Genomic DNA, 17,553 nt, shown 5'->3' with positions numbered 1-17,553 from the left:
CACACCCTTCACTAAAATTGCTGACCACCAAAACCCTTCACTCCCCTCCCCCCAATCAAAATACCTTCTTTGCCCCCCAGCCTCTAAAGAAATCCCTCCGCTGCCTGTCTTTTGATGCCTGCCCCCACGTCCAAAGACATGCCTTTGTGCCTTATACAGAACTGAATGCGCTGCACATTCTTTCTGGTTCTATAGGAGGATTTTTGTAACTCGGTCCTGATGAGCCCACGGAATTCAGCTTAAATAAACCTCAAGATCAGAGTCCAACGGAATCTCAGACACACCAGCCTGCAGAGGGGCAGTGAACTAACTCTTTCTCTCTTTCTCTCAATTCAATTTCAATTCAATCTAAGGGGCTTTATTGGCATGGGAAACATATGTTTACATTGCCAAAGCAAGTGAAATACATCATAAACAAAAGGGAAATAAACAATACAAAATTTACAGTAGACATTACACTTACATGCTCTCTTCCTCTCTCTAACACACACACACTGACACACACACACACACACTGACACACGCACACTTTAGCTTTCTTATTACACGCAAACAAACGTAGATACTCACAAATCTGCATATCCACGTACAGTATTCACAAATACACACATACCCATTTACACAAAGAACTAAAAGAGAATTGAACAGTACACAGTACTTGTGTATTGTGGTTCAACAAATTACACCAACAAATGAGTGCTGGCTTTGGTCAGTTTCAGTGGCAGTTTGGCAATTCATAGTGCTCACTTTCATGAAATTCTGTTTATAATAGATGACTAATCAAATACTTATATGACTTATGGTTCTCGTTTATAATGCAGATTAGGGTAGACTAAATGGTTTATAAATGAGTAACAAAGTAGCTCTAAAAAAACTCCAGTCATGCCTTCTGACTACATTTTATTCCATGGTGCAGAGACCTTTTCATTGATATTGATCATATACATGTGAATAGGCCTACATCAGTTTTGTTTTGAACAAGTTTACAGCCTTTTTTGTTCACATGGGTTTTTATTTTCTCTCAATGTGTTTTGTCTTCATAGCTGGAGGTAATTCATTGTTATTCTCAATCACTCATACTTTTTCACATGTATAAAGTACTGCATTTTCATACTGCATATGAGTGGTTTCGGGAAGCATTGAAGAGTTGCCATTCGTTTTCAACATAGGCCTATTTTGTAGAGAATTCTAGGAGAATCCATAGGCCTATTTGTAGAGAATTCTAGGAGAATCCATAGGCCTATTTTGTAGAGAATTCTAGGAGAATCCATAGGCCTATTTGTAGAGAATTCCTGCTGTATGTTCATGCTACTGCAAATGTATGATCTGCAGAATCTAGAACTAGTGTAGCCTATATGATGCCTACCACTCACATGTGGGTGGTCCACTGAGCAAGGGGCGTGTTCGACTGTTTCACCCCTCCTACCCCCACCGCTCTCCTGGAGCATGCTTTAATAGAGAAAGTATGCAATGTTCATATATGCTCCAGCTCCAACCCCCATCATACTTCAACTGGGGTATTCGTGAGCAAACGAGGATTACGGCAGACAAACGTAAGGGATCACACACAAACAGAGTGAGATAGAGGAAAGGAGGGAGGGGAAGAGGGAGAGAAAGAAAGTAAGGAGGCAGTGTCCAGTTTATTCCAAGGTAAACTTTATTAAAGGCGACTGTCTGTAATAGAAGGACATTTTAAGAATAATATACACACGGAATAGTAGGCTAAACTTTCCTGCAATTCCATTGCGGTTTTTATTAAGTAGGCTAACAGCAAAACCAACTGGTGGGAGCAAGGTAGGTGAAACACTTATTTTACCTTTCCCATTGTTTCATTTTCTACAATAACATTGTTGCTATTTTGTCACTTTTCAATCTGATGAATGGGTTACAATCGTGCACTCAGATCATTGAGATCAGATCAAGTAAAATGGTTACCCGCAAACAAACTGCTGTCATTCGATCTGATTCGATGTGGTTTGCTCTTGCTCTCTCCCTGCATCATCTGTCGCTTGCTTTAAACACATGGCTTTCGCCTTTCGCACCGGTTGTAAGGTAACATGAACGACTCCATACAGAATATGTAGGCCTAATAATTATGTAGAATTCATGAAATATCCTAATTAAACATTTATTGACGATGCCGTGTTGGACTACTAGGCTAGCTAAGCTATAACAGATGCAAATTAACTAAGAGTCGACTTTTGTCTGGCGTGATCTACCGTGCTTTTAAAAGTCCTGCTCCATTGGACACCATACCACTGCTCTAACCTATAGGGTATGTTATGGTGGTAAGTGGCGCCGTTTCGGTCAACTAGACCAAATCTGTTTAATATCCAAAGTGAAAGTTTAAAAGGAAGAGATGTGACAACTTGAATGAAGTCTGCTGCGACACATTTTGGTCGTTTTAAAAGAATGCACAGAATGTGGTTTTATGGTTGCAATTACCGCCCATATGGAAAAGATACATTCAGTCCTTTTTCACTGCCAAAAACGTAGTTAAACGAATCGTCTCCCGCTATGCAAAAGTATTTGTTCATATAGCCCACTTCACGTGTGTTTAGAAACATTGTAGCCTATTCCTGCTGATAGACACAATTCCAGCTCCCAACTTCCTGCTTTGATGCAGCTGTTGGTAAAGAACGCTATAGTGTTAACAATGCAACAGGTCTTATTTTTTTAATTTTTTTATTTGATTGGTCTGTGCATGACCTTGAGCTTGACATTTTGATTCTGCTCTACACTTTTCCATGGGATAATCAGTCAAAATGAACAACAAAATGAATGAATTATGGAATGAAAGACAGAGTTACTAGTATTATTCAAATCAATTGCATGTGTCATTTACTCTCTCTACTCTGCATTTAGAGTGTAAATTAGTTTTGAGTTATTAGTGAAATGAACAAAAGTAGCTACTCCGTGTAGCCGCAAAATATTTAGCACTGAATTTTTGCCTCCAATATCTGTATACAAAGTGCAGACAAGACTTGATTTGATTTGGAAGGTTATATTTGAGGCCTATCTGAGCTCAAGTGACGAGTACAAAGTAACGGAGAAGCCCATGTTGAAAGCACGAAACACTCACATCCTCTTAATTAACAAATATGCAAACATGCACGCATATAGCCTATATATACAGCTACACAGACATGGACTACCAATGGTATCCAATAGGAACCGGTAGGGACTGGATATAGAATGGGTTAGATCTCAACATTGGATGGGATATTGAGTTGTGAATATCTTTGCTACTTATAGTTACTGCAGACTGAGCTCATGTATCCCCACCTATGCCAAACCCCTGTCTGTGTCCAGTGAACCTGTTATGGCCGTTGCCAAGGCTTATATTAAGCAGTTCTCACACTTGCTCTGTGACTGCCTGCAAGACGAAAGCATTGTGGTCTTTCATTATAATTTTATGAGGTGCATAGAGAAAGGGGGGGAAGCGTGTTTGTATTAACGTGTCCAGCACCCAATCGCATTGGTACATACACAGATTATACACGATAGTATGCACATGTATAGTATAAACTGTATACCTTTTCAGTAGGCCTACTAGAAAAATGTTGCGCAACAGAAACTAGCTAACCTGAAGCTCCCTTTTACTTCCCAGGTACCAATCACGGCTATAACCTCTCCCTAACCCTCTCCCCTGAGGCCTGAGCTCTGGGCATCCAAGCCCACACCCCCATTTCACTTCACTGGTGGACAGACACAGGGATGAGCAACAGTGGGACCAAGGAGCCGTCACCACAGCCAGGAGTGGCCCAATCACCTGCCTCCACACCTCCACGCAGGGGCCGGGGACGCCCACGGAAACAACAGCAGGTTGGATCACCACAACATCCTCCACATCAACACCTCATACACTCATTACACTGTATAGGACTCTATATTACACAATAACATTACAACTGTACCATCGAGAGTATCCTGACTGGATACTGACTGACTTTCTGCCATCCAGGACCTCTATACCAGGCGGTGTCAGAGGAAGGCCCTAAAATTTGTCAAAGACACCAGCCACCCAAGTCATAGAGTGCTTTCTCTTCTACCGCACGGCGAGCGGTACTGGAGCTACAAGTCTAGGTCCAAAAGCCTTCTTAACAGCTTATACCCCCAAGCCATCCTGAACAGCTAATCAAATGACTACCCAGACTATTTGCATTGCCCCCCCACCTCTACCTACATGTACATATTACTGTAGCACAACTGCTGCTCTTTAAATTATTTATCTTTATTTACATTTTTTACTTTTACATTTTTTACTCAAGACTTATTTTTCTTACCTGCATTGTTGGTTAAGGGCTTGTAAGTAAGCGTTTCACTGTAAGGTCTACACCTGTTGTTTTCGGCATGTGACAAATACAATTTGATTTGAAACTGAAATAACTCAAATGCTCATTTTAACAACTGTGGTGTGGTGTGGAGTACGGCTGCTTTTGCTGTGGATAGATTCAGAGTGACAACCGTATGGCAGTTCCTTATTTTGCTGTGGATAGATTCAGAGTACCAACCGTATGGCAGTTCCTTATTTTGCTGTGGATAGATTCAGAGTACCAACCGTATGGCAGTTCCTTATTTTGCTGTGGATAGATTCAGAGTACCAACCGTATGGCAGTTTCTTATTTTGCTGTGGATAGATTCAGAGTACCAACCGTATGGCAGTTCCTTATTTTGCTGTGGATAGATTCAGAGTACCAACCGTATGGCAGTTCCTTATTTTGCTGTGGATAGATTCAGAGTACCAGCTGTATGGCAGTTCCTTATTTTGCTGTGGATAGAGTCAGAGTACCAACCGTATGGCAGTTCCTTATTTTGCTGTGGATAGAGTCAGAGTACCAACCCTATGGCAGTTCCTTATTTTGCTGTGGATAGAGTCCGAGTACCAACCATATGGCAGTTCCTTATTTTGCTGTGGATAGATTCAGAGTACCAACCGTATGGTAGTTCCTTATTTTGCTGTGGATAGAGTCAGAGTACCAACCATATGGCAGTTCCTTATTTTGCTGTGGATAGAGTCAGAGTACCAACCTTATGGCAGTTCCTTATTTTGCTGTGGATAGAGTCAGAGTACCAACCGTATGGCAGTTCCTTATTTTGCTCTTGCTCTCCCCAGGAGCCCACTGGCCCCCCAACCCCAAAGAGACCCAGAGGACGACCCAGAGGAAGCAAGAACAAGGGACCTCGTGCCACACCCAAGGTAAGATCAACCTCTCATGTTCATGTAGATAGTTATTATGAAATATTCAATAAAAAATAAAGTGTCAAACTAGGCACAGGAGCTGAACAGAAAATAACGATTGCAACAATACGGTTGTGAGTAGACATGGCCTTATGTCTATATATTTTTTTTAAACAATACAATATTCTCTGCTTTATCCTCCATCCTTTCTGTGTCAGAAAGTAGAGCCAGTCGGGGAGAGAAGACCTCGGGGCCGGCCAAGGAAATGGGTATGGGACTAACATACACACTCTTCATGCACACGAGTGTAATGAGACATATATCTCAAATGTCTCTAGACTCCTATCTCTCTTCATAATCTGGGGATGTACAACCCCAGTCCTTAAGGGCAGTAGGGCCCTCTGTTTTTCCTGACTGATGTCATTGATTGACATGAGGAGCGTCCCCCTCACCTGGTGTCCTAGGTCTAAATCAGCCACTGATTACAAGACAAACATAGCACCCCCCCCCCCTTCACAATTGAAGTTGTCCACCTCTGAGCTATGCGATGGAGAGTTTTACTGATTCGTTGAATGTTTTATCTCTTCTCCTTCTGTCACTTTTATTCTTCTCCACAGCCCCAGAAAGTAGTTCAAGAGGTGATCCAGGAACAGCAGGTAAGAGATATTGTTAGTACAGCATAATAGGTCATATTATGTTTTTGTTTTTCTCCAAACAATGTTTCCTCTTACCTATTGTACTTGAGTGCTACTTTCATGGAGGTGCATATAGGCCTGAGCTAAGGCGGAGTGCACGAGACACTTCCGTTCATACAGCGCCTTCTTTCAGAGAATCAACAGATTACACCAACAGCTTGCACAAAAAGAGGCCAACGTCACTCAACACCCTCATCCATCTTATCACAGTTTTCACTGCAGAGGCGAGTTTCAAAGAAGTTAAAACACATTAAGAACTGAAACCGTTAAGACTCCATCTTTCAGACACAGACATGAGAAGGGGAAGAATGAGTCAATGCTGAGAGGGGAAACCTGATATAACTGCTCTCTTCCCCTGTCGTCTTGGTTTCCTGACATAACCGTCTTCTCCCTAGCATTTCTTGGTCTCACAGCCAGACCTATTTCCCCACATCACTCATCTACACACTCATATACAAGTACATCATTACACACACACACACACACACACACACACACACACACACACACACACACACACTAATGTCTGTATGTTTGTGTCTTGTCACAGAGTCCTTCAGAAGAAACTGAGGGCCCCTCACAGTCTCTGCCCGCTGAGGCTTCGCCATCTCAGGCTCCAGCCCAGGAAGTGGCAGAGGGGGAGTAGACAATGTGCCACAAAACTACCTCAAGGTTTGGGCAGAGACAAAGAGGTGTACAATCTAACCTCCATTGTCATGAGGATTCCAAAAACAACAGATAATAGCCCTGCTTTGTAGAACAGTAGGCCTGATGGTGGTATTGTGACTGGAGTCTGTCCAGCACTGAGGCTGGGTCAATGATGGACATAGCTTTGGTCAGTTGATTGATTACTTAGGATTCGGTCAGTGGGTGGGGCTGTTCACTGATTGGTTGACGTGTGCGTGTGTGTGTGTATGCGTTTGTGGTGTTAATGGTGGGGAGGGTTTAAAAATAAAAATAAAAGATGCAGCTGCTGTCATCAAATGTGACTGACATTTCAAAACACATTACCGGGACAAGATTCATGACCCATTTGACCCTATTGTCACACAGGAGCTCGGCTCAAACGTAACTGTCTGTCCTGATTGTGAAGAAACACGGGGATATTTAGTTAGATATACGTTGGAATGGGAATACATGAACGTGAACAGAATTAAGTCTGAACTCAACAGTGACATGACTTGACATCACACATCAGGTTTTGTTTTTACTACATTGCTCTAACCACACTCAATAAAACCTTAGGAGGCCATACTTGTGAACGTTAGAACAAGTTTTTGTTCAAGCTTAAGCATCTGCCAATTTAAATTGTTGACATAGTTGGATATGATCAAATGCTACACGTTGGCTGTTCCCATTAAATAACCTGGCACATTTAGCCCTATGCTAACCTCACCAGGTGGCAGTGATTATTTCCTGTAACAAATCCTGCATCTGCCTATCAAAGATCTTAAACTTTTTCTCCACAAACCAATGGCATTTCTTAAAATAGGTGAACTTGCCCAGAGGGATATATTTAAACCTCCAAATTCAAGGTTGACTTTTGTTCCACTTCACTTGGTCTCTAGTGTAGAGTGACGATATTGCAGGATCATCGCGTCCTTGACTAGGCTACTCACCAACGTTACGTTAGACAAAGCTTGTTATCACACATATAACAAAATCGTATGTTTTTGCTTATCCGTTCCACGTACATCCATGTGCTTTTTACAGAGAAAATGTAAAGGAGGTCTATGCAACATTTAAGTTGATCCTACATCGTCAAAAACGTATTTACTAAATATAGAACTTTGAAAATACATAGTGTCACAGTGTGATGTGTTCTGCAATACGCATCATACTGAGACACTTTCTGCATTTTAAAGTTCTACATCTTGAAAACTCGATTGCTGACATCAACAGTGAAAGAAATACCTAAAGGTAGTTTTGTGAGTTGAATTTTCCTTTAATAATACATATATAATATTGTACGTAAAAGTGCCGCCTACATAAGAAATGAAATAGTGTTTTTGGTCTAACAGTAATCTTATACGATGATATTATATTCGGTATGTTAGGCCTATGCAAAATACAAATGAATCATTAAGTGTCTTGCGAGACACCGATTCAGCTTTGATCCAAACTTTATTAAACAAGCACCATTCTGGGAGGTGGTGGAGCGCCGTTCCGGCACTGGCAGCACTACACCCCATGCGTAGCAGTAGCCTACGTGTCAGTCTGAAAAAGGGACTCCAAAAAGGTCCTCATTAAAGATATTTGTAAATCTTAATTTACAAGGTTCTGGCTGCACTACACACTATCACAATAAATGTCATTCTACATAACTTTGAATAGCAGATCCTGCCATTTGACTTCTGTTAAGGGCGCTTCCATGGACAAGTGTTGGATAATGTCCAAATACGTATTTTGATTAGCTGATACAGAATTTCAACCAGATATAAATACACATATATACAGCCACCTGGTGAGCTTAGCATGTGTCAGGTTATGTAATGGGAACAGCTAACATGTAGCCTTTGATCACGTACAACTACATCCTTCAACCTGTTCTAATGTTCACAAGTATGGCCCACAAGTATGGCCCACAAGTATGGCCCCCAGGTATTTTTTGACTTAATATGGCTATGCGCATAGCTATTCAGGTGTGATTCATGTGTTATTCTACTCAGTTATGATATTATTCCATTTTTATTGTGTATTTCTGATCTGTTTTTGACATTCACAATATTACTTGACACACATAAACCTCATTAAGACCATAACTCACCTCAGTTCCTTTGCCTTTCAGTCTACCTCAGTCACAGAAAAGCAGAGGAGAACTCTTTATAGCCTCTCCCCATACCAAAAAACAAAAACAAAGACACACACACACACACACACACATACACACACACACACCTACTCAGGACAATCCCATACACACTGTACCCACTAGCCTCACACTCTCACTTCCACTTCCATGCTGACTGACTCTTTAAGCGGGTCCCAGCAGCAGCCTTTAGTGGTAATGCTCTGATGAAATATCTGAGATAAGACTTGGGTCTAGATTCTATCAGATCCGTGCTACATTCACATAGCGGTTGTTTTTGGAGGGGGAACTGCGTTGGAGCTGTCAAATCCACAAGCGGCTCCCTGAGTTACCTTATCACGGACACTGCCATTAGATGGAACGAAACCACACCCGGCTTGATCATTTCTATCATGGATAGAGCCTACACTTTCTATCGCCTTTTTGGGCTAACGCAGGGATAGGGATAATAAGGAAGGGAAGGGTTGGTGACACACATGATTAGTTAGCTCCTACCGTAGTAATACTGGACCTCTAACACTGCCAAAACATCCCCTATGCGGATGTCAGCTAACGTGGGTTAACACTCGATCTGATTGAATCGAGGCCTTGGTCTATCTACCTGGGTTCAAAATGACCCAATATTTTACTGTTTACTGTAGTTGGTTACTTACTCATTACCTAAAAACAAATTTTTTTTTATCACGACCTCTGTGAGCCCTTACATTTTTCCCTCTCTTCACTTTTTACGTAAGATACCATGCGATCATTATTTAATTTCAAGCTTTCACTTTCACACTACAGATGTGTTGCATTAACAATCCTAACATTAGTTGAATTGATGTCAGTGAAGTGACGTGAAATAGTGAGTTAACACTTTGTTTTGGATCTTACTGTAATGTATTTCTGGAGTGCGTGGACTTATCCACGTGCAATCTTTTTCTAGGGAAAGTTCAAGCGTTTAGTTTTCTGTCAATTGCAAGTTAGTATGCCTGTGAGTCTTTTCCAACCTAGACTTTTTCTCTTGATACTTCACCTCTTTGGATGGCATCACTGTTTGCGCTGTGGACTACCTCTGAAACTAGTCTGCTTTGGCCCTCAGAGGGGTGACTGGCTGGTTTTTAGCTTTTGCTTGTCCCCTGCAATCTTTACCATAGCTATGGAACAACTATATCAGAGGTCCACTCATCTCACGTTGTCCTTTTCAGCATACTGTATACAGATGTAGGATCTTAATTTGATCACATTTTTGTTGCTGAGATTTTTCCTTGCACTGCAGGAAATGCAAACTTGTAGTATATGAGATTGAAAAAGGCTTCTTAAGGTTGTGAATTCCACTTTGAAATTTCAGACTTGATTTGCCCCAATGAAAAATGTATCAAACCTTACAAAAATGTAATCCACATAATAATTCACATTTCTTGTTGCTGCAGGATTATGTTTCTGCTGTAGCAAACTGGATCAAATGAAGATCCTACATCCTTAGGTAAATAAACCCAAAGTACTGTACGTCAGTAAGAGTGCCTCCTAACCAAACCACAGTCATACCTCAGCAATGTCAGGATAGCCACTATCTATATTTTAATCACAGTGTTGCTCTAAATGAGCTGACTGATATTGATATATTCAGTATAAACATTTTAGGAGTTTATTTCATGTACTTGCTGTTATGCTTTATTGTATGAGGGTTTTTAAATATTGAATAGAGTAGTTAGGTTCTCTTATCTTGTAACATCTCCAGTTTTAATCTTTTTTGTGTTTGCGATCGATGAAAAGGTCTCCCTTTTTATTTTAGTCTTTCATATATTGTTTTGATTTATTTTAGATTTCAATCCATTTGAACTTGAATACGCAACTCAAATGGCTGTTTTCTAATTTGACTCTGATCAGTCTCGCTTCATTGTGTGTTTGCATGAGTATAGAGGTGCTACTTGGTCTTTCTGTTACCAATAAAAAGGTTCACATATGTTTGTTTGTCATGTGTTCATCAAACAATTGTAGCACAATAAGTGGTTGTCAAAATACTGTGGTTTAGATACTCTGTTTTAGTGTATAGAAACCAATGCAGCTGCTTTACTTGTTAACGAGGAAACACACTACTAGTAATACTCTGATGGCAAATGGAGAGTCCCCATAGAGGCGTAAGTGCTGAAGGACACATTTTGGATGTGTGTGTGGGTACATTACAGTATAGTAGTGTACACTAGGTGGGTTACAGTTCCCCAGGCATTGTCCTGCAGCAGTAATAGTTCTCCAGATCTCCTGATGTTGTGTTCTAGTTTTCCAATGTGCAGAACGTCCAGGTCTCTAATCCACCACCCTTATGGAAGCAGTTCAACATTGAGCATAACCCGTTTTATAGGGAGTCACTTGTCCAATGTGGTTGTCTACATTTAGCAGCAAAATACAAACGTGTGGAAAATAAATAATACATTCGAGACAACGTTCTCATTAGAGAACGAGGTGGGAGCTCCAGCAATTCTGCCACCAATATCACTAGAACTGCAGAGAAAGACAGCGATCCCACAATGCACCACACTTGGAAGTATTTGTGCAACCAATAACAACCAGTGCAAAATCATTACTCGCATCCTTTCCCCATAATTCCCAACTCAGTCACTGACGACAAGTTATAAACTGTAGACAATGAAAATAAGACTACGCCACAACTAAAACATTAGAATTCTCTTATAGCCCACCCTGAAAAAAAACATACACCAAACATCAGTCTGATTCTATGGCCTTCAATCCAGTTTTCCTTCTTTTTTTTTTCCTGAGCGACAGATCTCTATGATGGGACAGCTAGTCCCCAGTCCCCCCAGTCCCCTCTCATGCATGGAAGAGTGCTGTTATGCATTGAGAACGTTGGCTACGTCTGTGAAGACCAGGCGACTGGGCCTCTGCGTCGTCCCCTGGGAGGTCGTGAGAGTCTACAGGAGGTGGGGTGGGGGCAAAATGGTATAACTGTGAGACATGAGACACCATATTATTTTGTACTGCCATGGTCATAAGCAGTCATATCAACTGTTTTGTATTCATATTTTGTAGCCAATGAATAATGAATCTGCCCCTGCTATGACTGCTTATTACATCTGTTTAGTGATGTAGCGTTAGGAACAAAGAAAGGGGTGGAAAGTGAATCGATTACTTATATATATATACTTACAGTACCAGTCAAACCTTTGGACACACCTACTCATTCAAGGGTTTTTATTTGTACTATTTTCTAAATTGTAGAGTAATAGTGAAGACATCACAACTATGAAATAACACATATGGAATCATGTAGTAACCAGAAAAGTGTTATACAAATCAAAATGTATTTTATATCTTGGATTCTTCAAATTAGCCGCCCTTTGCCTTGATGACAGCTTTGCACACTCTTGACATTCTCTCAACCAGCTTCATGAGGTAGTCACCTGGAATGCATTTCAATTAACAAGGTAATGCCTTGTTAAAAGATCATTTGTGGAATTTCTTTCCATAATAAGTTTGAGCCAATCAGTTGTGTTGTGACAAGGTAGAGGTGTGGTATACAGAAGATAGCACTATTTGGTAAAATACCAAGTCCATATTATGGCAAGAACAGCTTTCAGACATGAAGGTCAGTCAATCCGGAAGATTTCAAGAACTTTGAAAGTTTCTTCAAGTGGAGTCGCAAAAACCATCAAGCGCTATGATGAAACTGACTTTCATGAGGATCGCCACAGGCAAGGAAGGCCCAGAGTTCATTAGAGTTACCGGCCTCAGAAATTGCAGCCCAAATAAATGCTTCACAGAGTTCAAGTAACAGACACATCTCAACATCAACTGTTCAGAGGAGACTGCGTGGCCTTCATGGTTGAATTGCTGCAAAGAATAAGAAGAAGAGACCTGCTTGGGCCAAGAAACACGAACAATGGACATTAGACCGGTGGAAATCTGTCCTTTGGTCTGATGAGTCCAAATGTGCGATTTTTGGTTCCAACCGCCGGATATAATATAATATAACTGTAGATCAGTGAACAATAGATTGATGCCGGCGATTCAAGATGAGTCTGAACATAATGGAACCGCTAAGACTTCTGTGTATCATCGCAGATCTACGGTAGATTATCAGTATCATTGAACATGGGAGTGCAGCCGCAGCATTGCTTCAGGCTTATAGTGTATATAGTACCTTGTTATTGGATCCTGTGAGGTTTCCGTCCCGGTTGTGGTCCAGTAGTTCCTGTTCCAGGTCATCCTGTTCCTCTGCCGGGTCAAAGTTATACATAGGCATCAGCTGGTGCCTCAGCTTCTCCAGTCTGGGCGGTGAACACAGGGCAGAAGGCAGAGGGGGGAACGAAAAGGTTAGAAAAATGTAGCTCGTATTGAAACATTGAATGAAATGTGAGAAACACACATTACTGACAGTCAATGCTATGGTTATTTGAATATGCATGAAGGACAGCCCTCCCTTTCACAAATCCGGCTGATAACGTGAACTGCTAACTCTTATATAATGAACTACTTTGCAATTCAAGTTAATGTCCTCACCTCTTCCGTTTCCTGATATACAACATCTGGGATGGGAGACATGGTGGGGAACAGGGAGACACATTGTTAATTCAGATAAAAGGGGCAAAAGCGACTCGTTCACACTGTCATGACAAACAGACATATTTTGTGGGCATGGAAACTAGGTAGTGAAAAAAGCGATTGCTGTCTTACCATGACCAATGCCAGGCCAATTACAGTGATGATGCCAAAGGGCACCAGCACCATGCCCATCCCCGGGCCTTCTAACGCCACCTCTGGCAGCTTGGTGGCGTTGTAGCTTGTCTCGTTGGTTGTTGTTATAGTAATGGTACTGGTCATGAGTGTTGTTCTGGATGCGGTGACATTGTCCCGTTCCATCCTTGCGTCCGTGGTAACGGCGAGGAGGGAGGTCATGGAGGTGGGGGTCATGCTGGAGACAGTGGAGAGAAAGCTAGCGGTGGTTTTGGCCATGGTCGAATCCATGGTTTCAGCTGAGATGAAGCAACCGAGGAATGTAGAGAGCTGTCTTGTTGTGTTCCACTGCTGTGGGTGTCTCAATGTGTCTCTTTTCTGTATCTCAGTCACCCATGTGTGTCACAACAGCCACAGGTTGTCTCTCTCTCTGGACTGAGGTATACTGAAGCTTTGGGAATGCATTGAGCACACCAGAACACACTCTACAGGCAGAACCTGAAACGGATCATTTTACAACATCAGATCAGAAAACAAACAGACATATTATGCACACTACAATAGCATATCATATGGCTCTGGTTTGGTTGGAGGTTGGTTTTGGGTGTGCATGTGTGTGTGTGTGTATGACAGGCCACAAACATCCTTCCTTCCGCAAACGGTTTGGAAAGAGTGGGAAGAGGTTTAGGTGGGTAACATGTTTGAGGTCTGAGGGACACATTTGTCAAACAGGAGGGGATTGTCATTCTGATTATATAAATAAAGACAAAGCCTCTGGTCACCTGCCGAAATTAGTCAGGTGTGTATCTTGATCTAAAATGACGAAACAATCTGCCACCAAGATGCATCATCCATAACTACTAAACTAAATGCAAAATAATCTTGTCTGTTTGTCACAGTGCTCATGACATGACTAGAATTTCGCTACGTAAAAGTACGTGTTTGTAGAAGTAGGTAAAAGCATATACGTCCCCACCCCTGATTCCATCAGATTGAACCCCATAACCCGTTGTGCCGAAAGGGCAGCAGGTAGTGTTGTGGGCAGGATGTGGGCACCAGAAGCAGAGAAAACGGTGTCAGAACAAAGCAGATGCAGAGGAAAACAAACCCCCAGACATGGATCTATATAGACTTTATAAAGGGCTTGTGAATGCTTCATTAAGCCTTCATAAGATATAATTAGAGGGTCAATGTAATGAAATGCTGAATTATGCCATGTATATTGTTGGCCGATAGTATGGCAGACATGCGACACCCTACTATAGTGTCACACAAAACATGAAAACAAAGACACATGAGCCATCCCGGGTCCCGCCCCCCTCAGAATGCAGCCTGCCTGCATGCCAGTCTGTTCACCAAATGAGGAACATGTGCAGTGCAAGCTCTCAACCAATCAAAACCAAGAGCAAAGTCTCAGCCTTTGTCACTGTCCAATTAGAGATCAAATACAGTGCAAAGACAGTCAACATAAAATGTTCATAATATAACATGTTTATCTCTTAGTCTTATTCACACCATGGAATGTTGTTGCACAGTGATCATTCCTCTGTAAGCCAATGAGTATAAATAAATAAAGGCTTTTAATCCTGCCAACGTGACATGCAAGCTCGCCTTAAATGCCCTCCCAGATTAGTGGTATATGTTATGTCAGTACCTACCTTTCGTCGATGTGGTAGGAGAAGCACTATTTTTTTAAATTCAAATTAAAAGGAGCCTTAGGAGGCAACAAGATAGAGGAGGCGTAATATCTTAAGGAGAAGGAACGTTTCCCCCTCTCTACACCTCCTCCTCTTCTGCTTCTCCCAGCTCCTCAGCAGTAACGCAGGCAGCTGCTCCACTGACTGAGGGGCTGTTTACATGGGAAACACACTCGTTTTCACCGCAGCTCCACTCCATACAAAGCAACCCAACCCCTGGCTGCTTCCAAAGGATTCTCTGTCGATCTCTCCTTGCTTCCTTAGACCTGTTCCCCTACCTTGCCCCTTGTTGTGTTTCATATAACAGTAGAAGCTCCAGGGATTCTGCAACCATAGCCCTGTGATCCAAAGCCCCCATCCCTCCTGTGATAGGTCGGATGGGGTGTAAGCGGCAGCTACCGTTGGCTCGCCGAGCTGTCCATCTGGCTTTAGGGATGAGAATGGGATTTATTGGTTGGGCAGACCAGATGCTATCAGGCAGAGGGGGTGGCTGGCCTTGGAAATGTAACCCTTTGATGAATATCCTCTAAAAAGGCAAGGGACTGGAGATTCTCAGTGAGGCCAAGGTGCTTTCACTCAAGCCCTTTTCATTCATATAGTAAGTACCTTAAGGTTGTACAGATGTTTTGTTGTTGTCATTTTAAGAAATCATACATATGAATTACTATATTTACATCAAAAGTCAATCAGTCAGCATACAAGGTAGTAATAGCCACATCTTTATATGAATTAAAATATAAACATCTGCATGCTTCAAGACCAACATTGAAAGCAATTGTCTTGTTTTATCAACATGCATGATCAAAAACAGTGAAGCGTGATGTTCATAACAGTAACCTACACTGTCAACCCTGACCAATATAATGTTGCCTATTCATGTTTGCCTTCTTTGATTCACTTAGCTCATCTTGACGGAGCCTCCAGTCATCATGTTCACAAATTCTGGGAAGAAAATGTTATGCTTTTAATGGTAAAAAGGTTATTTGTTCAACCTTATCCAGGTTATTCTCAACAAGATAGAAACAAAAGAGACTAATCTACTCTTACCTTCATAATCGAAGCTTCCATCTCCATCTTTATCTGCCTCCATCATTTGCTCTGCCTCTAACTCATTCAGTGGTTCTCCTACATTCATCAACACATACCTGCAAATAGAGGTGGTTTGTTACTGATTCTAAAAGTTATTTAAGTACATATTGGGGAAGAACAGTCTGCAAAAAGGTAACTAAACTGGAATCAAGCCATAGTTGCTGTAGGTATTGTTAGGCTTACTTCAGGGTATTCCACTCGATATATCCCTCGGCCTCTTTCTCAAACACCTTGAAAGCAGCTCGTAGCACAGCATGTTGGCCCCTCGTGCTTTCATGAATCAATGCCATCAAAGCCAGGAAGCTCTCACGGTTAAAAGTACCTTTTCCTGTGATGACACAAAAACAGGTGATAAGGGAGATATTACCACTGGCTATATACAGCTGTGTATAGGAAACCAAATGAGAATTTGACAGCCTTAGTTATACAATTTCTTTGGATGCATTTTGAATAAATAAAAATAAAGAGGAAAGTTAAGGATGTCTTTAACGTTGTTAGTGGAAACAATATGTATCCGTACTGGGTGGTTGGTATTTATTGGTGGTAAGGAATGTATTACATTCCTAAAGACAGAGATGAACTAAAGACAGAGATAAACTAATTGCCTAGACCTGAGTACTAGTATTTTACAAGTGAATCCCAGTGAAACACTGACATCTAGTGATAACAGAGAAATCCTACATGTTATGTTACAGTACAATGGTTTTGAAAATGAATCTTCACAGAAAAAGTTAATCACTCATCTGTGTGAGAAAAACAGCACCATTTGATAAAATTTCATACAAAAATTTTCATCAGATATACAAGTTAATTGTACAATACAGCATATCATTACTATGGTAGATAACATTGTATTAGTTGCTCAAATAAATAGTAAGATTATATATTATGCACATAAAACATATCAATGGTCACGTTAAAATGAAGGCCATATTGTGAACGATATGCTCACCATCTTTGTCCACATCTTTGGCCATCTGAAGGAGCTCTCTCTTGGTGGGATTGATTCCCATTCAACTCATCAGTCGCTCCAGCTCCTGTGTCTTCACTGTTCCATTTCCTTCCTCATCAAACATCTCAAAAACACTTTTATACTCAGTGATCTGTTCTTGTATTAGAGCAAAAAAAAAGACTGAATAAGAATAACTTTTGATTGAACTGAGTAAAGTTTGACAAACTGTAGAATCCTACAAATTATAGAAAAATAGATGAATTCTTCCAAAAGGTTACTCAACATTTTGTTTGGTGCTAGAGAAATTGACAGGAGATGTACACCGACACGATTCATAGTGAGACTAAATCTACCTTTTTTTATTACTCAAGAACCTCTGTTACCCTTTCCCCCGGGTTAGTTGTACAAGGAGACCTTTTATGGTACTGTATATAGGGGATGGGTTTACACTTTTTCCA

General features: G+C 41.2%; 2 protein-coding genes across 4 annotated transcripts; one reads left to right on the top strand and one right to left on the bottom strand.

The window, feature by feature from the left end:
- Positions 1–1,440: 1,440 nt before the first annotated feature.
- On the top strand, positions 1,441–10,631 carry LOC109890880 (high mobility group protein HMGI-C). Of its 3 annotated transcripts, none has more exons than XM_020482979.2 (6): positions 1,441–1,553; positions 3,611–3,825; positions 5,117–5,200; positions 5,401–5,451; positions 5,800–5,838; positions 6,428–10,631. In XM_020482979.2, the coding sequence occupies exons 2-6, from the start codon at positions 3,718–3,720 to the stop codon at positions 6,521–6,523; spliced, it is 378 nt and encodes a 125-aa protein (XP_020338568.1). In that variant the 5' UTR covers positions 1,441–1,553; positions 3,611–3,717; the 3' UTR covers positions 6,524–10,631. The 3 variants fall into 3 exon arrangements, with proteins under 3 accessions (XP_020338568.1, XP_020338569.1, XP_020338567.1); XM_020482980.2 differs by having other exon boundaries at positions 1,461–1,650; XM_020482978.2 differs by having other exon boundaries at positions 1,462–1,794.
- On the bottom strand, positions 8,723–16,453 carry si:ch211-161c3.5 (uncharacterized protein C3orf18). The gene is made up of 7 exons (XM_020482976.2): positions 16,327–16,453; positions 16,102–16,199; positions 15,016–15,996; positions 13,358–13,855; positions 13,184–13,209; positions 12,825–12,951; positions 8,723–11,595 (listed from the first exon to the last, which is right to left on the bottom strand). Exons 4-7 carry the CDS (start codon positions 13,646–13,648, stop codon positions 11,515–11,517), a joined length of 525 nt encoding a protein of 174 aa, XP_020338565.1. The 5' UTR covers positions 13,649–13,855; positions 15,016–15,996; positions 16,102–16,199; positions 16,327–16,453; the 3' UTR covers positions 8,723–11,514.
- Between the last annotated feature and the right edge of the window lie 1,100 nt (positions 16,454–17,553).

This window comes from Oncorhynchus kisutch, linkage group LG5 (genome assembly GCF_002021735.2).
Source record: "Oncorhynchus kisutch isolate 150728-3 linkage group LG5, Okis_V2, whole genome shotgun sequence".
Classification (NCBI taxonomy): Eukaryota; Metazoa; Chordata; class Actinopteri; order Salmoniformes; family Salmonidae; genus Oncorhynchus; species Oncorhynchus kisutch.
Note: the sequence above shows the minus strand (reverse complement) of the source record. Positions and strands in the feature narration are given on the sequence as shown.